Raw genomic sequence first — 23,729 nt, 5'->3', positions numbered from 1 at the left:
CAGAGGGATGTCTTAGGGACAGCTTAGGGCTCACTTCTCCCTGCCCCCGTTCATGACACCATCATGTTTTTTAATATGTCCTTTGTGTATATGTTTTTTAAGGGGGGGCTTTTTTTTTTCAATAAAGCTCTTTTGGATGATTATGCCAATGTGGTGAGTTATTTGTATTTAAAAATAGCAGGCATTTGTAGGTGTATTGTATGTGTAGTTTCTTGCTATGTAACCCGGCGGGGTTATAGTAGTACTATTCTTTGAGTCCTATTTCTGTTGTGTAGGTTTCATTTATATAAGGTAATTGGAACTTGGACCCAGAAATAGAGACAGAAGAACACTCAAAAAAGAAGAAAGAAGAACAGGGCATTGAACATACTGAAGAACATATGACAGTTTGCAGGCCATGGATAGGATATTGGGCTGTATTGATTTACCTTTATGATCTTATCCTTCTGTTGTGTTCTTCATTATTGTGACACATGTAGTCCTAACTGTACTCAATGCATAACAAAAGCTTTTTTTTTTATTTGCTACAGGGCACAAACTCATTTTAAATGAATAAAAAAAGAAAACTTAGGTACATATAGAGCTGTGGAAAAACTTTACATTCGTGTGTGCATATGCCTTCAACTAGCCTTGGCTGGGGCCATGAGATGGAGGTGTGGGCCTCATTTGATGCATTCACTATGTGTCAGGGTGATCTGTACTGCTCCGGGTGGTGATCCAATCACGTGACATAAAACATTTTTTATCTGTTTTTTGTAAACTCTAAAAACAGCTAAATTATTCAGCTTATTGGAGATGTTAACATCACTATTATAGCCCAAAAGTTTTTTTTTACAAGGTTTAAAGAATAAAAAGTCAGAAACATCTTATAAATGACATATTTATTTTGATGTAATACTGCCATCAAACAACCTCCATGTTCATAACAGAAGGGAAAGGACAAGGCAGTCATCTTAAATAAAATACATTATTAACATTATTTATATATTACATAGTCTCTAAGTAATTTGATATTATTCACTGGGTTTGACATGAGATGAAATATACACCATTACTTAACCGTTTTTCTGCCAGAGATTGATTTTGGCAATAAAGACATAACCACCTGTCTACATCCCCAGTTATTCAATAGGTGGACTGTAATATAATTTATTTAATCATTCTGCATTCTCAGCTTTTACCGGTTCTCAGCACGTGAGGAACCATCCCTCTTACACAGGCTTAAGACCAGCAAGGTTCTTTAAAAGGTAACATACCACAATTCTACAATGATGGTCAATCTGATGTGTTACCCACAAGGGACCTTGAACAACCACTATTTGTCCTGCAAATTATTATGGCTGAATAGGAGGTCGAATGGGGACGACCTCTTTTAAAAGCTGTATTGTCTAAAGTTTCTGAATTGCTAGAAACTATATTCTCCCTTGACGCCATCTTTACTGCAAACCAAAGTCTAAAACCTTGGCCATTAGGTTGCAGACCATCAGACGTCTTCACCAAACCTAGACTTTATGTCGCTGTTTGGGCAAGCAGCAGAAAATCTCTCCTGTTCTTCAATAAGGTCAGCTACGAGTTTCCCTCTTCACTCATTTACAGCTTCTTCTGCACTTGTGTTCTGCATTTCTGGCTCCCATAGGAAGAACTCATGAAGCAAAGTGTTAACAGTTTCTGGACACTCCAGCATGACCATGTGACTGCCTTCTTCTATGATTTTCAGAAAACTGACTAGAAGGATCTGGAGGTATAAATCAAGAACATTTATTGTAACAACAAAAAAACTTTTATAGATTTGTTATTCATGACTGCCATTTCATTTACATCCATTTACATCCACCATACACATCTGTAATTGGAATTTGGACTAATAAACTTTAACTTGAGTTTAACAATTATTGCCTCAGATATTGAAAAAAAAAATCTGTACAATAATAATGCTAGCAAATCTACCACCATCATGTTATAGAGCAGGCGGAGCTAAGCAGATTGATATATCATGGAAAACATTTATTATAACCTGATTATATTTTTATTTGAATTTCTGCCTATTCTGGGCTTAGGAGTCCAGTGGGTGGTCCTAATTAGTAAGTGACAGCCATCTCTGTATGCATTCTTATAGAGGAAAAGCTGTCAATCCTTGAGTAAGACTGCCCATTTGACTCCTAAGCATAGAACGAGAAAGGATTTTAGTCAATCTGCTCATCTCCACTTGGTCTTTTACATGATGCCGGTAGGTTAAATAGCCCTTTCATGGTAACAGGTTGCAACATTTTTGGTTGATTTTTTTTTTTATTTGATAAATGCAAAAAACAGGATGTGCCCAATTTTTTATAGTTTTACATAAAAAAATAATAATAATCATTTTCATTACATTCATGCAGTCTTATGCAATACACTGCAATAGTTCTGAATAAAATTTAGTGTTGTTTTCAATTTTTTTTCGGTACTTCTAGTAGTGACCACTAGATGTCTCTATATGCTCATGAGGAATACCTAGAACCAAAGGAATACTATACTTGTCAAACTTATGGCTACATATGTTTCTAACTTGTTATGGCGCAGCAGAGTTATCCCTGCTATTGTGAAGGCAAGCCTATAAGATTTATAGCACAAACACCTTCTTCTTGCATTGCACTCATTAGTCGATGTTGTGAGAGTAAATCTATAGAACAGCAGGGGGCGCCATAAAAGCAGCAATATCTGCTGTACACTATTTCACTATTTCAAATACATACATTGCTAAAAGATGGATAATACTGTACTTAACCCCTTAAGGACAATGGACGTACTCCTACGCCCCCGTTTCCGAGTCCTTAAGGGACAAGGACGTAGGAGTACGTCCTGTCCATTCCCGGCCCCCCGCCGCTAGCTGGAGGGGAGCCGGTGCCCGATGCCTGCTGATATCGATCAGCAGGCATCGCGGCATATCACCCAGGGGGGTCATGATGACCCCCCATGTCGGCGATGGCCGCAGATTGCTGGACAATTCAGCCCAGCGCTCTGCGGCGATTCCGGGTCAATCGGGTCTCCAGTGACCCGGTGACCCGGAATTACTGGCTGATTGGGGCTGTCTCTGACGGCCCCGAACAGCCATAGCCAGCAGGGGTGAGGTGGCACTGCTGCCACCTCACGATCGCCCTGATTCGTCGGCCGGTTTACCGGCCGACCAATCAGGGCACCTGCTGTGGGTGTCACTCCCGCAACCCGATCCTCCCCTCTTCCGGAGGACAAGATCGGGTGCGGGAAGAGGACCCCGGCAGCTGGGGACCCCGATCGCTGGCATCTCTGTTGGGATAGGGGGCCCAGGAGCGGCGGCAGCGAGGGACTGACCTGCAGCGTGGATCAGCAGTTGGGTGAGTGACAGCCTCCTGCTGTTGCTTAGCAACAGCTCCCAGCATGCAAAAAGGGCATGCTGGGAGCTGTAGTTATGCAACAGCAGGAGGCAGACCACCACAACTCCCAGCATTCCCTTATGGGCATGCTGGGACTTATAGTTTTGCAACAGCTGGAGGCACATTTTTTCTATGGAAAAGTGTACCTTCAGCCGTTGTATAACTACAACTCCCAGCTTGCACAATCAGCTAAAGTGCCTGCTGGGAGTTGTAGTGGTGCATCTGGTGGTTGCATAACTACAACCCCCAGCATGCCCGTTGGCTGTCGGTGACTGCTGAGAGTTGTAGTTTTGCAACAGCTGAAGGCACACTGGTTGTGAAACACTGAGTTAAGTAGCAAACCAGTGTGTCTCCAGCTGTTGCATAACTACAATCCCCAGCCAAAGTAGTATGCGTCCAGCTGTTGCATAACTACAAGTCCCAGCATGCCCTTCGACTGTCTGTACATGCTGGGGGTTGTAGCTTTTGCAACAGCTGAAGGCACACTGGTTGCAAAACACAGGGTACACTCACATGGGCGGAGGTTTACAGTAAGTATCCGGCTGCAAGTTTGAGCTGCGGCAAACTTTGTGCCGCAGCTCAAACTGCCAGCGAGAAACTACTGTGAACCCCCCCCCCCCCCCCCCGTGCGACTGTACCCTAAAAACACTACACTACACTAACACACAATAAAATAAAAAGTAAAAAACACTACATATACACATGCCCCTACACAGCCCCCCTCCCAATAAAAATGACAAACGTCTGGTACGCCACTGTTTCCAAAACGGAGCCTCCAGCTGTTGCAAAACAACTACTCCCAGTATTGCCAGATAGCCACTGACTGTCCAGGCATGCTGGGAGCTTTACAACAGCTGTAGGCACCCTGTTTGGGAATCACTGGCATAGAATAACCCTATGTCCACCCCTATGCAAGTCCCTAATTTAGGCCTCAAATGCACATGGCGCTCTCACTTTGGAGCCCTGTCGTATTTCAAGGCAACAATTAAGGGTCACATATGGGGTATCGCCGTACTTTTACATATGCAAAAGTCGTGAAACACCTGTGGGGTATAAATGTTCACATTACCCCTTGTTACGTTCCCCAATGGGTCTAGTTTCCAAAATAGTATGCCATGTGAGTTTTTAGCTGTTCTGGCACCATAGGGGCTTCCTAAATGCGGCATGCCCCCAGAGCAAAATTTGCTTTCAAAAAGCCAAATGTGACTCCTTCTCTTCTGAGACCTGTAGTGCGCCAGCAGAGCACTTTTCACCCCCATATGGGGTGTTTTCTGAATGAGGAGAAATTTGGCTTCAAATTTTGGAGGGTATTTTCTGCTATTACCCTTTTTAAAAATGTAAAATTTTGGGGAAACCTATGCAAAAGTCGTGAATCCCCTGTGGGGTATTAAGGTTCACTTTACCTTTTGTTATGTTCCCCGAGGGGTCTAGTTTCCAAAATGGAATGCCATGTGTTTTTTTTTTTTTTTGCTGTTTTGGCACCATAGGAGCTTCCTAAAGGTGACATGCCCCCCAAAAACCATTTGTCACTCCTTCCCTTCTGAGCCCTCTACTGCGCCCGCCGAACAATTTACATAGACATATGAGGTATGTGCTTACTCGAGAGAAATTGGGTTTCAAATACAAGTAAAAATTTTCTCCTTTTTACCCCTTGTAAACATTTAAAAATTGGGTCTACAAGAACATGCGAGTGTAAAAAATGAAGATTTTGAATTTTCTCCTTCACTTTGCTTCTATTCCTGTGAAACACCTAAAGGGTTAAAACACTGACTGAATGTCATTTTGAATACTTTGGGGGGTGCAGTTTTTATAATGGGGTCATTTGTGGGGTATTTCTAAGATGAGGACCCTTCAAATCCACTTCAAAACTGAACTGGTCACTGAAAAATAGTGAGTTTGAAAATTTTGTGAAAAATTTGAAAATTGCTGCTGAACTTTGAAGCCCTCTGGTGTCTTCCAAAAGTAAAAACTCATCAATTTTATGATGCAAACATAAAGTAGACATATTGTATGTGTGAACCAAAAATTTTTTTATTTTGAATATCCATTTTCCTTACAAGCAGAGTGCTTCAAAGTTAGAAAAAAGCTAAATATTTTTCATCAAATTTGGGGATTTTTCACCAAGAAAGGATGCAAGGTACCACGAAAATTTACCACTATGTTAAAGTAGAACATGTCACGAAAAAACAATCTCAGAATCAGAATGATAAGTAAAAGCATCCCAGAGTTATTAATGTTTAAAATGACAGTGTTCAGAATTGCAAAAAATGCGTCACGCCCCCTCCCATAGACTTGCATTAAGGGAACGGGCCGTGATGTCACGAGGGGCGGAGCCATGATGTCACGCTGCTCCGTCCCCCGTATCGGCCCGTCATTACGCACAGAGCGAACTAGCTCTGTGCTGTAATGATAGCGCGGTGCCGCAGCGGGGATCCCGGGGGTCCCCAGCAGCGGCACCGCGGCGATCTGACATCTTATCCCCTATCCTTTGGATAGGGGATAAAATGTCTAGGGGCGGAATACCCCTTTAAGGGGTTAAAAAGGTCATAAAATTGAAATGGCTTCAGTATACTTTTAGATAGGTAAATTTCTTAGGGTAAAGAATACTTAACACACCACCTAAAGTTTTGTGATCTGACCTAACAGCTATGCAGATTTAGAGGTAAGGGAACTCCGTCCATTACACATTAAGGTTCTAATGTGGCTACATATAGGCAAGAAAACGACAAGTAATTACATATAATGCAAACTTATGGCCTCCACCATGTACAGGTATGTAAAGTCTAAAGGAATTCACCTCTGCCATCCTTTGGTCTTCATCGAGTGGAACAAACTTGTCATGCATGCCATGCACGAGCAGGACAGGGACAGTTAATTCTGCATGGTAAACCTCATCTCCCTCTGGCCAGTACTGGCCACTCATCATGGCCCGTAGTACAAAGGATGACACATTGAAGGCATTACCCTCTCGTAAGAGCTGTTTCTCTTTGGCACCTTGTCGAGCAAAGCCAGCCCTAGCATGAGAGAGAGAGAGAACTGGTCACAGAAATGGCCATTCACATACAGTTACCCAGTCATTTCACTATTACATTTACAATCACGGTAAATGTTGGCATCCTTGGCATTTTTCAAGAAAAGGAAGTATTTCTCACAGAAAAGAATTGAAGTAACACATGTTTTGTTATACACATGTTTATTCCCTTTGTGTGTATTGAACTAAACCAAAAAGGGAGGAAAAAAAGCAAATTGTACATAATGTCACACCAAACTCCAAAAATGGGCTGGACGGAATTATTGGTACCCTTAAAAAATTCTGGAAAAATAAAACAGTTTCAAGCATGTAATGCTCCTTTAAACTCACCTGGGGCAAGTAACAGGTGTGGGCAATATAAAAAAAAAATCACACCTGGAAGCAGATAAAAAGGAGAGAAGTTCACTTAGCCTTTGCATTGTGAGTCTGTGTGTGCCACACTAAGCATGGACAACAAAAAGAGGAGAAGAGAACTGTCTGAGGAGTTGAGAACAAAAATTGTGGAAAAATATCAACAATCTCAAGGTTACAAGTCCATCTCCAGAGATCTAGATTTGCCTTTGTCCATAGTGCGCAACATTGTGAAGAAGTTTGCAACCCATGGCACTGTAATTAATCTCCTAGGGCGTGGACAGAAAAGAAAAATTTATGAAAGGTGTCAACGCAGGATAGTCCGGATGGTGGATAAGCAGCCCCAAACAAGTTCCAAAGATATTCAAGCTGTCCTGCAGGCTCAGGGAGCATCAGTATCAGCACGAACTATCCGTCGACATTTAAATAAAATGAAACGCTATGGCAGGAGACCCAGGAGGACCCCACTGCTGACACAGAGGCATAAAAAAGCAAGACTACATTTTGCCAAAATGAACTTGAGTAAGACAAAATCCTTCTGGGAAAACGTCTTTTTGGCTGATGAGACCAAGATAGAGCTTTTTGGTAAAGCATATCATTCTACTGTTTACAGAAAATGGAATGAGGCCTACAAAGAAAAGAACACAGTACCTACATATAGTGGAGGTTCAATGATGTTTTGGGGTTGTTTTGCTGCCTCTGGCACTGGGTGCCTTCAATGTGTGCAAGACATCATGAAATCTGAGGATTATCAACGGATTTTGGGGACACCTGTTTGAACACCTGTGGAGAGATCTTAAAATTGCTGTTGGGAAAAGGTGCCCTTCCAATAAGAGAGACCTGGAGCAGTTTGCAAAGGAAGAGTGGTCCAACATTCTGGCTGAGAGGTGTAAGAAGCTTATTGATGGTTATAGGAAGTGACTGATTTCAGTTATTATTTCCAAAGGGTATGGAACCAAATATTAACTTAAGGGTGCCAATAATTTTGTCCAGCCCATTTTTTAATTTTGGTGTAACATTATGTCCCGTTTTCTTTTTCCTCCTTTTGTTGGTTTAATTCCAATACACACAAAGGGAATAAACATGTGTATAGCAAAACATGTGTTACTGCAATCCTTTTCTGTGAGAAATACTTCATTTTCTTGAAATTTTTCAGGGGGGCTAACATTTACGGCCATGACTGTATTAAAGAATTGTACATTTTTTTATCTGTACAAGCATTTTCAGATATCAGTAAAAGCATTTTCCAAAAATGATATCATATTATGGTATTTGAACCATATATCGTACTGTTTGTAAGTCATAAACCATCATTTTATTTATGTATATGGGTTTTCCTAGACGACTTGTGAGGAGTTTAAAGGGGATTATTCTGGTGGAAAACATTTGTTTACAAATCAACTGGCTTCAGAAAGTTAAACAGATTTGTAAATTACTTCTATTAAAAAGTCTTAATCCTTCCAGTACTTATTAACTGCTGTGTGCTCCACAGGAAGTTGCGAAGTTTCTTTTCTTTCTGACTACAGTGCTCTCTACTGACACCTCTGTCCATGTCAGGAACTGTCCAAAGTAGCAGCAAATACCCATAGCGAACCTCTCCTGCTCCGGACAGTTCCTGACATGGACAGAGGTGTCAGCAGAGAGCACTGTGATCAGACTGAAAAGAACAACTTAACTTCCTCTGTAGTATACAGCAGCTGATAAGTACTAGAAGGATTAAGCTCTTTAAATAGAAGTCATTTATAAATCCATTTAACTTTCTGGCACCAGTTGATTTGAAAAAATGTTTAACTACCCCTTTAAATTTATATGAACTAGGAACTAGCAGGGGTCCCAGCAGTCAGACTCTACAGTATCATGAATTATATCTACAGTAACATGAATTATATTATGTTTATCATATGTTATAAAATGTTATATTATGTTTCTTTTGTAGTGTCAGAAAGATATGCAGGAACATATGCCACAAAAAATTAGACAGAAGCCTCCATTACTAGTAAAATACCAAAATTATCAGTATACAATGTGTACTCCTCTGTGCTCTCCCCTGTCTGATAGGTCTCCTCTGTGATCTCTCCTGTCTGATAGGTCTCCTCTGTGCTCTCTCCTATATGATAGTATTCCTCTGTGCTCTCTCCTGTCTGATAGGACTCCTCTGTGCTCTCTCCTGTCTGATAGTACTCCTCTGTGCTCTCTCCTGTCTGATAGCACTCCTCTGTGCTCTCTCTAGTCTGATAGTACACCTCTGTGCTCTCTCCTGTCTGACAGTACTCCTCTGTGCTCTATCCTGTCTGATAGCACTCCTCTGTTCTCTATCTTGTCTGATAGGACTTCTCTGTGCTCTCTCCTGTCTGATAGTACTCCTCTGTGCTCTCTCCTGCTGATAGGACTCCTCTGTGCTCTCTCTTGTCTGATAAGACTCCTCTGTGCTCTCTCCTGTCTGATAGCCCTCCTCTGTGCTCTCTCCTGTCTGATAGTACTCCTCTGTGCTCTCTCCTGTCTGATAGGATTCCTCTGTGCTCTTTCCGGTCTGATAAGACTCCTCTGTGCTCTCTCTTGTCTGATAGGACTCCTCTGTGCTCTCTCCTGTTTGACAGGACTCCTCTGTGCTCTTTCCTGTCTGATAGTACTCCTCTGTGCTCTCTCTTGTCTGATATCCCTCCTCTGTGCTCTCTCCTGTCTGATAGCACTCCTCTGTGCTCTCTCTCCTGTCTGATAGCACTCCTCTGTGCTCTCTCCTGTCTGATAGCACTCCTCTGTGCTCTCATATGCCACAAAATATTAGACAGAAGCCTCCATTACCAATTAAAATACCAAAGTTATCAGCATACAATTTGTACTCCTCTGTGCTCTCCCCTGTCTGATAGGTCTCCTCTGTGCTCTCTCCTGTCTGATAGGTCTCCTCTGTGCTCTCTCCTATATGATAGCACTCCTCTGTGCTCTCTCCTGTCTGATAGGACTCCTCTGTGTTCTCTCCTGTCTGATAGTACTCATCTGTGCTCTCTCCTGTCTGATAGGACTCATCTGTGCTCTCTCCTGTCTGATAGTACTCCTCTGTGCACTCTCCTGTCTAATAGCACTCCTCTATGCTCTCTCTTGTCTGATAGTACACCTCTGTGCTCTCTCCTGTCTGAAAGTACTCCTCTATGCTCTCTCCTGTCTGATAGTACTCCTGTGTGCTCTCTCCTGTCTGATAGTACTCCTCTGTACTCTCTCCTGTCTGATAGCACTCCTTTGTACTCTCTCCTGTCTGATAGCACTCCTTTGTGCTCTCTCCTGTTTGATAGTACTCCTCTGTGCTCTCTTCTGTCTGATGGCACTCCACTGTGCTCTCTCCTGTCTGATAGTACTCCTCTGTGCTCTCTCCTGTCTGATAGCACTCCTCTGTGCTTTATCTTGTATGATAACACTCCTCTGTGCTCTCTCCTGTCTGATAGTACTCCTCTGTGCTTTGGCCTGTCTGATAGCACTCCTCTGTTCTCTATCTTGTCTGATAGGACTCCTCTGTGCTCTCTCCTGTCTGATAGCACTCCTCTGTGCTCTCTCCTGCTGATAGGACTCCTCTGTGCTCTCTCTTGTCTGATAAGACTCCTCTGTGCTCTCTCCTGTCTGATAGCCCTCCTCTGTGCTCTCTCCTGTCTGATAGTACTCCTCTGTGCTCTCTCCTGTCTGATAGGACTCCTCTGTGCTCTTTCCGGTCTGATAAGACTCCTCTGTGCTCTCTCTTGTCTGATAGGACTCATCTGTGCTCTCTCCTGTTTGACAGGACTCCTCTGTGCTCTTTCCTGTCTGACAGTACTCCTCTGTGCTCTCTCTTGTCTGATATCCCTCCTCTGTGCTCTCTCCTGTCTGATAGCACTCCTATGTGCTCTCTCCTGTCTGATAGCACTCCTCTGTGCTCTCTCCTGTCTGATAGCCCTCCTCTGTGCTCTCTCCTGTCTGATAGCACTCCTCTGTGCTCTCTCTTGTCTGATAAGACTCCTTGGTGCTCTCTTCTGTCTGATAGCACTCCTCTGTGCTCTCTCCTGTTTGATAGTACTCCTCTGTGCTCTCTTCTGTCTGATGGCACTCCTCTGTGCTCTCTCCTGTCTGATAGTACTCCTCTGTGCTCTCTCCTGTCTGATAGCACTCCTCTGTGCTTTCTCTTGTATGATAACACTCCTCTGTGCTCTCTCCTGTCTGATAGTACTCCTCTGTGCTCTGGCCTGTCTGATAGCACTCCTCTGTGCTCTCTCCTGTCTGATAGGACTCCTCTGTGCTCTCTGCTGTCTGATAGGACTCCTCTGAGCTCTCTGCTGTCCAATAGGACTCCTCTGTGCTCTCTCCTGTCTGATAGGACTCCCCTGTGCTCTCTCTGGTCTGATAGGACTCCCCTGTGCTCTCTCCGGTCTGAAAGGACTCCCCTGTGCTCTCTTCTGTCTGATATGACTCCTCTGTGCTCTCTTCTGTCTGAAAGCACTCCTCTGTGCTCTCTCCTGTCTGATAGCCCTCCTCTGTGCTCTCTCCTGTCTGATAGCACTCCTCTGTGCTCTCTCCTGTCTGATAGGACTCCTCTGTGCTCTTTCCTGTCTGATAGTACTCCTCTGTGCTCTCTCCTGTCTGATAGTACTCCTCTGTGCTCTCTCCTGTCTGAAAGCACTCCTCTGTACTCTCTCCTGTATGATAGGACTCCTTTGTGCTCTCTCCTGTCTGATAGTACTCCTCTGTGCTCTCTCTTGTCTGATAGCCCTCCTCTGTGCTCCCTCCTGTCTGATAGTACTCCTCTGTGCACTCTCTCCTGTCTGATAGCACTTCTCTGTGCTCTCTCCTGTCTGATAGCACTCCTCTGTGCTCTCATATGCCACAAAAAATTAGACAGAAGCCTCCATTACCAATTAAAATACCAAAGTTATCAGCATACAATTTGTACTCCTCTGTGCTCTCCCCTGTCTGATAGGTCTCCTCTGTGCTCTCTCCTGTCTGATAGGTCTCCTCTGTGCTCTCTCCTATATGATAGCACTCCTCTGTGCTCTCTCCTGTCTGATAGGACTCCTCTGTGTTCTCTCCTGTCTGATAGTACTCATCTGTGCTCTCTCCTGTCTGATAGGACTCATCTGTGCTCTCTCCTGTCTGATAGTACTCCTCTGTGCACTCTCCCGTCTAATAGCACTCCTCTATGCTCTCTCTTGTCTGATAGTACACCTCTGTGCTCTCTCCTGTCTGAAAGTACTCCTCTGTGCTCTCTCCTGTCTGATACTACTCCTCTGTGCTCTCTCCTGTCTGATAGTACTCCTCTGTGCTCTCTCCTGTCTGATAGGACTCCTCTGTGCTCTTTCCTGTCTGATAGTACTCCTCTGTGCTCTCTCCTGTCTGATAGTACTCCTCTGTGCTCTCTCCTGTCTGAAAGCACTCCTCTGTACTCTCTCCTGTATGATAGGACTCCTTTGTGCTCTCTCCTGTCTGATAGTACTCCTCTGTGCTCTCTCTTGTCTGATAGCCCTCCTCTGTGCTCTCTCCTGTCTAATAGTACTCCTCTGTGCACTCTCTCCTGTCTGATAGCACTCCTCTGTGCTCTCTCCTGTCTGATAGCACTCCTCTGTGCTCTCATATGCCACAAAAAATTAGACAGAAGCCTCCATTACCAATTAAAATACCAAAGTTATCAGCATACAATTTGTACTCCTCTGTGCTCTCCCCTGTCTCATAGGTCTCCTCTGTGCTCTCTCCTGTCTGATAGGTCTCTTCTGTGCTCTCTCCTATATGATAGCACTCCTCTGTGCTCTCTCCTGTCTGATAGGACTCCTCTGTGTTCTCTCCTGTCTGATAGTACTCATCTGTGCTCTCTCCTGTCTGATAGGACTCATCTGTGCTCTCTCCTGTCTGATAGTACTCCTCTGTGCACTCTCCCGTCTAATAGCACTCCTCTATGCTCTCTCTTGTCTGATAGTACACCTCTGTGCTCTCTCCTGTCTGAAAGTACTCCTCTGTGCTCTCTCCTGTCTGATACTACTCCTCTGTGCTCTCTCCTGTCTGATAGTACTCCTCTGTACTCTCTCCTGTCTGATAGCACTCCTTTGTACTCTCTCCTGTCCGATAGCACTCCTCTGTGCTCTCTCTTGTCTGATAAGACTCCTTGGTGCTCTCTTCTGTCTGATAGCACTCCTCTGTGCTCTCTCCTGTTTGATAGTACTCCTCTGTGCTCTCTTCTGTCTGATGGCACTCCTCTGTGCTCTCTCCTGTCTGATAGTACTCCTCTGTGCTCTCTCCTGTCTGATAGCACTCCTCTGTGCTTTCTCTTGTATGATAACACTCCTCTGTGCTCTCTCCTGTCTGATAGTACTCCTCTGTGCTCTGGCCTGTCTGATAGCACTCCTCTGTGCTCTCTCCTGTCTGATAGGACTCCTCTGTGCTCTCTGCTGTCTGATAGGACTCCTCTGAGCTCTCTGCTGTCCAATAGGACTCCTCTGTGCTCTCTCCTGTCTGATAGGACTCCCCTGTGCTCTCTCTGGTCTGATAGGACTCCCCTGTGCTCTCTCCGGTCTGAAAGGACTCCCCTGTGCTCTCTTCTGTCTGATATGACTCCTCTGTGCTCTCTCCTGTCTGATATGACTCCTCTGTGCTCTCTCCTGTCTGAAAGCACTCCTCTGTGCTCTCTCCTGTCTGATAGCCCTCCTCTGTGCTCTCTCCTGTCTGATAGCACTCCTCTGTGCTCTCTCCTGTCTGATAGGACTCCTCTGTGCTCTTTCCTGTCTGATAGTACTCCTCTGTGCTCTCTCCTGTCTGATAGTACTCCTCTGTGCTCTCTCCTGTCTGAAAGCACTCCTCTGTACTCTCTCCTGTATGATAGGACTCCTTTGTGCTCTCTCCTGTCTGATAGTACACCTCTGTGCTCTCTCTTGTCTGATAGCCCTCCTCTGTGCTCTCTCCTGTCTGATAGTACTCCTCTGTGCACTCTCTCCTGTCTGATAGCACTTCTCTGTGCTCTCTCCTGTCTGATAGCACTCCTCTGTGCTCTCATATGCCACAAAAAATTAGACAGAAGCCTCCATTACCAATTAAAATACCAAAGTTATCAGCATACAATTTGTACTCCTCTGTGCTCTCCCCTGTCTGATAGGTCTCCTCTGTGCTCTCTCCTGTCTGATAGGTCTCCTCTGTGCTCTCTCCTATATGATAGCACTCCTCTGTGCTCTCTCCTGTCTGATAGGACTCCTCTGTGTTCTCTCCTGTCTGATAGTACTCATCTGTGCTCTCTCCTGTCTGATAGGACTCATCTGTGCTCTCTCCTGTCTGATAGTACTCCTCTGTGCACTCTCCCATCTAATAGCACTCCTCTATGCTCTCTCTTGTCTGATAGTACACCTCTGTGCTCTCTCCTGTCTGAAAGTACTCCTCTGTGCTCTCTCCTGTCTGATACTACTCCTCTGTGCTCTCTCCTGTCTGATAGTACTCCTCTGTACTCTCTCCTGTCTGATAGCACTCCTTTGTACTCTCTCCTGTCCGATAGCACTCCTCTGTGCTCTCTTTTGTCTGATAAGACTCCTTGGTGCTCTCTTCTGTCTGATAGCACTCCTCTGTGCTCTCTCCTGTTTGATAGTACTCCTCTGTGCTCTCTTCTGTCTGATGGCACTCCTCTGTGCTCTCTCCTGTCTGATAGTACTCCTCTGTGCTCTCTCCTGTCTGATAGCACTCCTCTGTGCTTTCTCTTGTATGATAACACTCCTCTGTGCTCTCTCCTGTCTGATAGTACTCCTCTGTGCTCTGGCCTGTCTGATAGCACTCCTCTGTGCTCTCTCCTGTCTGATAGGACTCCTCTGTGCTCTCTGCTGTCTGATAGGACTCCTCTGAGCTCTCTGCTGTCCGATAGGACTCCTCTGTGCTCTCTCCTGTCTGATAGGACTCCCCTGTGCTCTCTCTGGTCTGATAGGACTCCCCTGTGCTCTCTCCGGTCTGATAGGACTCCCCTGTGCTCTCTTCTGTCTGATATGACTCCTCTGTGCTCTCTCCTGTCTGATATGACTCCTCTGCGCTCTCTTCTGTCTGAAAGCACTCCTCTGTGCTCTCTCCTGTCTGATAGGCCTCCTCTGTGCTCTCTCATGTCTGATAGGACTCCTCAGTGCTCTCCCCTGTATGATAGGACTCCTCTGTGCTCTCTCCTGTGTGATAGGACTCCTCTGTACTCTCTCCTGTCTGCTAGCACTCCTCTGTGCTCTCTCCTGTCTGTTAGCACTCCTCTGTGCTCTCTCCTGTCTGATAGTACTCCTCTGTGCTCTCTCCTGTCTGATAGCACTGGTCTGTGCTCTCTCCTGTGTGATAGTACTCTTCTGTGCTCCCTCCTGTCCTATCAGCACAGAGGAATGCTAGCCCACCCTCACCTACTGGACTTTGTCCATGCCTGTGCTTCAGCTTGGACAAAGCCATGATTTTATAAGCCATGATTTCTATAAAAATGAAATACAATTTTCTTATGAAGTATATTAGAAAGGTAAATGTTTTGCCAAAATGTACATTTAAACGTTTTGTATCTGACAGTGCCCATTAAAGCTCAGGTATCAAAAAGCAGCTTATATTATAGCTCTATTAATGTGCCAGCCGCCCCAGAGCCCAGGACATTACAATATTGAATGTTTAAGGATTTCTTAGTTTGTGAGAAACAATAAATAGACACAATTTCTCTGACTGAACTTTGTAGGTGTTCATGAAAGCACAAAAAACATTCCTAAATATTGCAGAAAACTAAAAACAAGTTGTCCAAAAAAAAAAAAAAAAAAGGAAGCTGTATTAAATGCAAAGCATGAATACATAAAATGCTGGAAAATGTGATATTTTATTTGGCTATTGAGACTTCTCTATTTTTTTTTTTGTTAAAGGGGTACTTTGGTGGAAAACTATTTATTTTAAATGAACTGGTGCCAGAAAGTTAAACAGATTTGTAAATTACTTCTATTAAAAAATCTTAGTCCTTCCAGTACTTATCTGTAGTAAACAGCAGCTGATAAGTACTGGAAGGTCTAAAAAAAATTAATAGAAGTAATTTACAAATCTATTTAACTTTATGGAACCAATTGATTTAAAATAATTTGTTTTCCACCGGAGTACCCCTTTAAATATATGTATCCTGTTTATTACTCTGAGGTTGAAGAATGCATATGATTACAGTGTGTGTTCACACTTTTGCATATGATATACTAAAGCTTTGCAGGTATCATTTGGTAAGGAGCTCAGCCAGAAGTCATTGTAGGAGCAAGTAGTCCAAGATTACATTGAACTTACTTGAGGAAGCTCCACGCAAGGCAAGGAGACAGACAATGCAACACACAGGTGGGCATGTTGAAGATGGAGCAGAGGCTGGGTTCAAGAGCTGTGGGACCACCACCATTAATCATGACCACCTTGTGGATCAAATCAGGAAACTCATGGGCCAGGAAAGTGCAAAATGAGACTCTGTAAATGGACAAACAAAAGATACATTTTAAAGTAATCACCTAACATTATTGGCATCAACTAAATTGTAACTGTAGTAAACATACTGTCATAAAATAACACACTAGAAACATAATGCAGTGGTAGCAAACTGTTAACAGTTCTACACATGCCAATCCTGTTCAATAGACCCATGCTTTAACATTTCCACGTGTGTACTGGCAGTAAATCTAATGACTGTTCTGTTTTATGTATTTCATGTTTGTTTTCCCTTTTCCATGATACACACTCATCGGCCTCTTATCTATGATTCATTCTCATTGCTCTACTCATTACTCTAAACGAGTAGAATCCAACATACCATAGTGCAGCTTTACAAATGTAAACCATGTGATCCTTCCATTGGAACTGTACAAAAACTATAAACTGCAATATTGGTAACAGTAGCATTAATGACATCTGTATAGCTGACATTGTCTGAAATGACCAAGTAGTTTTAGCCTTATTGATTAACATTGTGAAGTGATATTTTTTCATTACAGAACTATTATATGCAATATATTTTTTTACTTTACTTTTTTTTTTCCATAAAAATACTGTTTCCCATTAGCGTTAACAAAATTATTTTTAACTGTGTTTGGTATTAAACCCAATTTTTTCTAAAATATAACTGTCTCTATCACAGCTACAGCTATTCACAAAGTTAGTGGGAAGGTATAATTTATATAAACAATTACTATTTTCCTGTTTAGTTTATTTTTGCACTTTTAAAAGCATTACTATATATCTACACTAGACATATGTAATTGACCTGTCTGGGCCGCTGCCGCTTGCCACTCTACGGCGTCCTACTCAGAGCTGCTGCTTTGATTGGCGGCATCCCAGGGATTCCATGGCCAACAGCCTCACTGAAATGAGGACTGGTCAGCCAATCAGCACTGAGCCACTTAGGGCTCTTGCTTGGCATCCAATGCTTTAATAAGGCAGTCTATATAAAACAGACTTCTGTCTTTGAATTTATTTTTCTACAGGTGCGTATATTGGGTTTTACTGGGGAATTTGGACCTTCTGACCTGTGTACCCAGTAACTCTCCTTAACGTCTGATTATGATCATTGGATGACCTCCTGGCCTTGACTATTGGCTGGTTATCCATTCTGATACTGTTTTTATTCTGCATATATGTGACCTCTTGGCCTCTGACCTGTAGACTGTTCCAGGTTATTCTTCTGTTTACCATTTTGCCCTGACAAGCTCTCCTGATTCCACTAGACAACTGTACCACTCCCTCCCAGGGGCTTCTATGATAGTTTCCATTCCATTGTCGGCATCAGTGCTCCATCTCAGTTCTCTGCAGATGCAATCTGGGTGCCTGGCTGCCAAGTCCATCTAATCTTGCTAAAGGCTCCAGTGAGGTCACTGGGGTATCCTTAGACTTTGCCATCCAGAGTTAAGTGTACAGTTTGCTGCTAGTTTTGGTCAGTTTGCTGTCATTCAGGATCAGACCCCCCACTTGTCATTACAACTGACTAATTAGAATTGGCAATGTGAAATGCCATATTTTCCCGTTAAGAGGTGCTGAATGGAAACTTACCAATTACTGCAAGGATTTTCCCCATTTTACAGCTAATTATTCATTTCTGATCAGCTTATTGTCACAGGACCCTCTATGTAGCCTGGAGCAATGTGAACTTCAGGGAAATACACTTATCCCCTATCCATAGGATAGGACATACATGTCTGATCGTGGGGGGTCCGATGGTCGGACCTCTGCAATCTCCTGTACGGGCCTGGCTCTGAACTTACCACTTAGCTGCTTCTCCCCTGAATGCTCTGGCCCCCACCTTTGGAGACATGGTCATGTGATGGCCCACTCAGCCAATCACTGGCTAAGATTCGACCCCGTCTCAGTCAGTGATTCGCTTAGTGGGCTGTCACAACTGCTCGACTCTGAAGCAAGGGGCCAGAGTGCTCCAGTATCTGATAAGTAGAATGGCGAGAGCTAGACCCTGTACAGGAGATCACAGGGTGTCCCAGCAGTCAGACTCCCAGCGATCAGACACTTATTCCCTATTCTGTGGATAGGTGATAAGTTGATTTCCCCGGAGTACCCTTTTAAGCTACAGGGACAAACTGTCCTAAAATTTGCATTGTGCTGTACACAGCAGCAAGGTCACTAGGACCAATACAGAAAGTGGCACTGCTGAGCATTTCTACTGCATTCATGCCATTCCTTGAGAACTATGTATCCAATGTTTTTACTTGACCTGTGGCATCCTGATTCTCCATGAAACCTGCTTCTGTTGTGTTGTTAAAGGGCTTAGAAAATTGACTGCATGACGTCAAAAGACAGTGTGCAATCAGTAAGAACTTTTAATCCTATTATAGCAAAATCTGGTACTTTCAATGATAATGCCTGCTTAAACAAAAGCATCAAATCCAATATATGTTCTACTTGGAAAACATGTAATAGATATATTATAAGAACAACCTGAACATAAAAAACAAATGTCTATATATTTCGCAACTTGAAAAAGGTATATTAGATTGATAACTTACCCATAAGAATGTCCCACCAAGATATTTCTTTTCTTGCCATAGCGCTTAAACACGCTTCTCATGTCTTCAGCAAGGGCATAAAAGGTATAAGCTGCACCAATCTGTGGTGCTGTACTTGAGCCATGCCCTACCAAATCTGGTGCTACAACTTCATACCCAAGTTTTGAGAAAAAATCCAGCTGTTCTTTCCAAATGTCAAGGGAACCTCCAACGCCATGAATGAAGAATAAGACCACATCCGAATGTGTACCTTTGCAGCTAGTAACACGTCTTTGGCAGTCAACCTGCACAACTTTCTTCGGTTTACGTTTTCTGCGCTTCCCAGGTGGTAAATCACTTTCCTTTCCTCCAGTGCTTTCATTACCTGTGCTGGTATAATCTGAAAGCTCAACTTCCAATGTACCAGCAGGTTCATTATTTCCATTGCGACAGTGCAAGATCTCAGAACGAAGGGTGGCACCAAGATTTTCTATCACAAGCTGCCCATTGCGATAGACAGTTATTCGACGCTTGCAATGGATGAGTCCTCGGCCTGAATCCTTCACATTCTCAATTTCTTCCTCCCCACCTCCAGATCGAGAAGGCAAAATGTGTCGTACCCTTAAAACACGGCCTGGTTTCACCTCGAGAAATTCAAAGCCATCGCTGGTTTCTGAAATGTCTGCAGGACCCACAGAATTTGGGGTTTTGCCTGTTAGGCAGTACATTATCCGTTCTGCTATGCTGGTCAACATGGTGTGTCCTACAATTGAAAAAATAAGGCATTAGCAGTGAGCTCCTATGACTACTACAGTATATGGAATACATGTTGATTGTTTCTTGAACTACAAGGCTCAAAACATTTGATTCCCAAATTAATAGACATGGTGTCTCAGTGACTAGCACTGTTGCCTTTCAATGCTGGGGTCCTGGGCTTCAATTCAGCCAAAGACAAGATGAGGATTATATGAGGGTCCACAATTTACTCATGGCCAATTCGATGGGGTCTACCTGTTGAGTTCCGAAAAAAATGTTGATGTATGTACTGTATGGCACATTCTACAACAGTGGTAAGCAACCTCTGGCTCTTTGCATGCTACAGTTGGAGAGCCACAGGTTGTGCACCACTTTTTTAGACAGATGGGCAGATTTAAATAATCTGTGACACATACAGTGTTTAAACTCTTAAGGACCCATGACGTATGCATACGTCATCACACCCTGGGTCTTAAGGACCCATGACGTATGCACACGTCATGGTCTTTTCCTGGTCTCCGCCGCTCACCCGGCGGAGATCGGAAGCGGATCCCTGCTGAAATCCTTCAGAAGGGATCCAGGGCAAACGCCGAGGGGGGCCATGTAGGCCCCCCCATGTCGGCGATCGCCGCAAATCGCAAGGGAAATCGCCCTTGCGATCTGCGGCGATACCGGGCTGATCGGGTCTCTGGGATCTGACCGCCCGGTAATTTTGCATGTTCCCGGCTGTCACCTCCTCTGATCCCCTGCGATTCTTCGGTTAGTTAACCGACCAATGGCAGGGGGGGGGGGGCGGTTACTTCCTTCCGTTCTGCCCGGCCCCTGGAGAGGACGGGAGGAAGACCGGAGGACGCGGCGGGGGACGGGGGAGTGCTGGGGACCGGCCCCGGTACTTACCTCGTCCCTGAAGACCCGGATCCCGGCGATGAAGACGGCGGCGGTGGTGACAGGTGAGTAGATCTTCAGCCGCGGTCGGGCCCTTTACAGCAATGCACGTTGCCGTCAAGCTACATGCATTGCTGTATTGGGACCCTGTATACTACAACTCCCAGCATGCCCAGACAGCCCTTGGCATCTGGGCATGCTGGGAGTTGCAGTTTTGCAACATCTGGAGGTCCGCAGTTTTGGGACCACTGTGCCCTTCCAGATGTTGGAAAACTACACATCCTCAGCATGCCCTTACTGTCCAGGCATGCTGGGAGTTGTAGTTCTGTAACATCTGGCCCTTCAGATGTTGCAGAACTACAACTCCCAGCATGCCTGGACAGTTTTGGCATACTGGGAGTTGTAGTTTTGCAACATCTGGAAGGGCACAGATTGGGAACCACTGTATTAGTGGTCTGCAAACTGTAGTCCTCCAGATGTTGCAAACTACAACTCCAAGCATGCTGGGAGTTGTAGTTCGGCAACATCTGGCTCTAAAGATGTTGCCAAACTACTACTTCCAGCATGCCTGAGAATGTTTGGGAGTTGTGGTTTTGCAACAACAGGAGGCACACTGGTTGGGAAACATTGTCTGTTTCCTAACTCAGTGTTTCCCAACCCGTGTGCCTCCAGCTGTTGCAAAACTATAACTACCAGCATGCACTGATAGACTGTGCATGCTGGGAGTTGTAATTTTGCAACAGCTGGAGGTCCCCCCCCCTGTGAATGTACAGGGTACATTCACATGGGCAGGGGCTTACAGTGAGTATCAGGCTGCAAATTTGCGATGCAGCAAATTTTGCACTGCAGCGGGAAACTCGGTGTAACCCCCCGCCCGTGTGACTGTACCCTAAAAACACTACACTAACACAAAATAAAATAAAAAGTAAAAAACACTACATATACACATACCCCTACACAGCCCCCCTCCCCAATAAAAATGAAAAACGTCTGGTACGCCACTGTTTTCAAAATGGAGCCTCCAGGTGTTGCAAAACAACAACTCACAGTATTGCCGGACAGCCGTCGACTGTCCAAGCATGCTGGGAGTTTTGCAACAGCTGGAGGCACCCTGTTTGGGAATCACTGGTATAGAATACCCCTATGTCCACCCCTATGCAAATCCCTAATTCAGGCCTCAAATGCGCATGGCGCTCTCACTTTGGAGCCCTGTCGTATTTCAAGGCAACAGTTTAGGGTCACATATGGGGTATCGCCATACTCGGGAGAAATTGTGTTACAAATTTTGGGGGGCTTTTTCTCCTTTCACCCCTTATGAAAAGGTGAAGTTATACTTTTCATTTTGACAAGAGGTAAAGGGGAAAAAAGCCCCCCAAAATTTGTAGCGCAATTTCTCCCGACTACGGAGATACCCCATATGTGGGCGCAAAGTGCTCTGGGGGCGCACAACAAGGCCCAGAAGGGAGAGTGCACCATGTACATTTGAGGTGATTTGCACAGGGGTGGCTGATGGTTACAGCGGTTTTGACAAACGCAAAAAAAAAAAAAACCCCACATGTGACCCCATTTCGGAAACTACACCCCTCACGGAATGTAATGAGTGGTGCAGTGAGAATTTACACCCCACTGGTGTCTGACAGATCTTTGGAACAGTGGGCTGCGCAAATTAAAAATTTTGTACAGCCCACTGTTCCAAAGATCTGACAGACACCAGTGGGGGGTAAATGCTCACTGTACCCCTTGTTACGTTCCACAAGGGGTCTAGTTTCCAAAATGGTATGCCATGTGGGGGTTATTTTGCTGTTCTGGCACCATAGGGGCTTCCTAAATGCGACATGCCCCCGAGCAAAATTTGCTCTCAAAAAGCCAAATATGACTCCTTCTTTTCTGAGCATTGTAGTTCGCCCGTAGTGCGCTTCAGGTCAACTTATGGGGTACCTCCATACTCAGAAGAGATGGGGTTCCAAATTTTGGGGGGTATTTACTGCTATTAACCCTTGCAAAAATGTGAAATTTGGGGGGAAACACACATTTTATTGAAATTTTTTTTAATTTTTTTACATATGCAAAAGTCGTGAAACACCTGTGGGGTATTAAGACTCACTTTATTCCTTGTTACGTTCCTCAAGGGGTATAGTTTCCAAAATGGTATGCCATGTGTTTTTTTTCCTGTTCTGGCACCATAGGGGCTTCCTAAATGCAACATGCCCCCCAAAAACCATTTCAGAAAAACGTACGCTCCAAAATCCCCTTGTTGCTCCTTCCCTTCTGAGTCCTCTACTGCGCCCGCCGAACACTTTACATAGACATATGAGGTATGTCCTTACTCGAGAGAAATTGGGCTACAAATATAAGTATAGATTTTCTCCTTTTACCCCTTGTAAAAATTCAAAAATTGGGTCTACAAGAACATGCGAGTGTAAAAAATGAAGATTGTGAATTTCCTCCTTCACTTTGCTGCTATTCCTGTGAAACACCTAAAGGGTTAAAATGATGACTGAATGTCATTTTGAATACTTTGGGGGTGCAGTTTTTATAATGGGGTCATTTGTGGGGTATTTCTAAGATGAAGACCCTTCAAATCCACTTCAAACCTGAACTGGTCCCTGAAAAATTGTGATTTTGGAAATTTTGGGAAAAAATGGAAAATTGCTGCTGAACTTTGAAGTCCTCTGGTGTCTTCCAAAAGTAAAAACTCATCAATTTTATAATGCAAATATAAAGTAGACATATTGTATATGTGAATCAAAAAAATTATATTTGGAATATCCATTTTCCTTACAAGCAGAGAGCTTCAAAGTTAGAAAAATGCTAAATTTTCAAATTTTTCATCAAATTTTGGGATTTTTCACCAAGAAAGGATGCAAGTTACCAAAATATTTTACCACTAAGTTAAAGTAGAATATGTCACGAAAAAACAATCTCGGAATCAGAATGATAACTAAAAGCATTCCAGAGTTATTAATGTTTAAAGTGACAGTGGTCAGATGTGCAAAAAATGGCCGGGTCCTAAGGTGTAAAATGGCTGGGTCCTTAAGGGGTTAATGTTATATGCGTGGGTATATGTAGTTCCTCATGTTGAAAGTACTGACAAACACATTTAACTACATACACTGTAGCTTAAACCAGTGTGGCAAAAAAATACCAAAAAGTAGCCAAACTATGGTGGCTTGTGAGTATACACTTAAGTCTTTTAAGTTATTAGCATAGAAATAAATTGCCTTTTAGTATTAGCCCAGGACCACAGGTGAATAGAGCCGTGTTGCAATTCTCGGCACAGCTTGTGACTAGGAGCACCATTGTATAGAGGAAAAGCCAAATGGACCTTGGACCTTCTTAGAATTGGTAGGGGGCCTAGAAGATAAACTGTATAGTGTA

General features: G+C 44.0%; 1 protein-coding gene across 1 annotated transcript in view; it reads right to left on the bottom strand.

The window, feature by feature from the left end:
- Positions 1–864: 864 nt before the first annotated feature.
- Positions 865–23,729, bottom strand: part of ABHD8 (abhydrolase domain containing 8) — a 34,117-nt gene continuing 11,252 nt past the window's right edge. Inside the window, exons 2-5 of the mRNA XM_056518233.1 lie at positions 18,732–19,473; positions 16,024–16,194; positions 6,187–6,403; positions 865–1,735 (exon numbers count right to left, since the gene is read on the bottom strand). Coding sequence (XP_056374208.1) covers positions 1,583–1,735; positions 6,187–6,403; positions 16,024–16,194; positions 18,732–19,465 — 1,275 coding nt within the window. The 5' untranslated portion in view covers positions 19,466–19,473 and the 3' untranslated portion in view covers positions 865–1,582. The remainder of the gene's footprint in view (positions 1,736–6,186; positions 6,404–16,023; positions 16,195–18,731; positions 19,474–23,729) is intronic.

This window comes from Hyla sarda, chromosome 1 (genome assembly GCF_029499605.1).
Source record: "Hyla sarda isolate aHylSar1 chromosome 1, aHylSar1.hap1, whole genome shotgun sequence".
Classification (NCBI taxonomy): domain Eukaryota; kingdom Metazoa; phylum Chordata; class Amphibia; order Anura; family Hylidae; genus Hyla; species Hyla sarda.
This window is presented reverse-complemented; position numbering and strand designations above follow the sequence as displayed.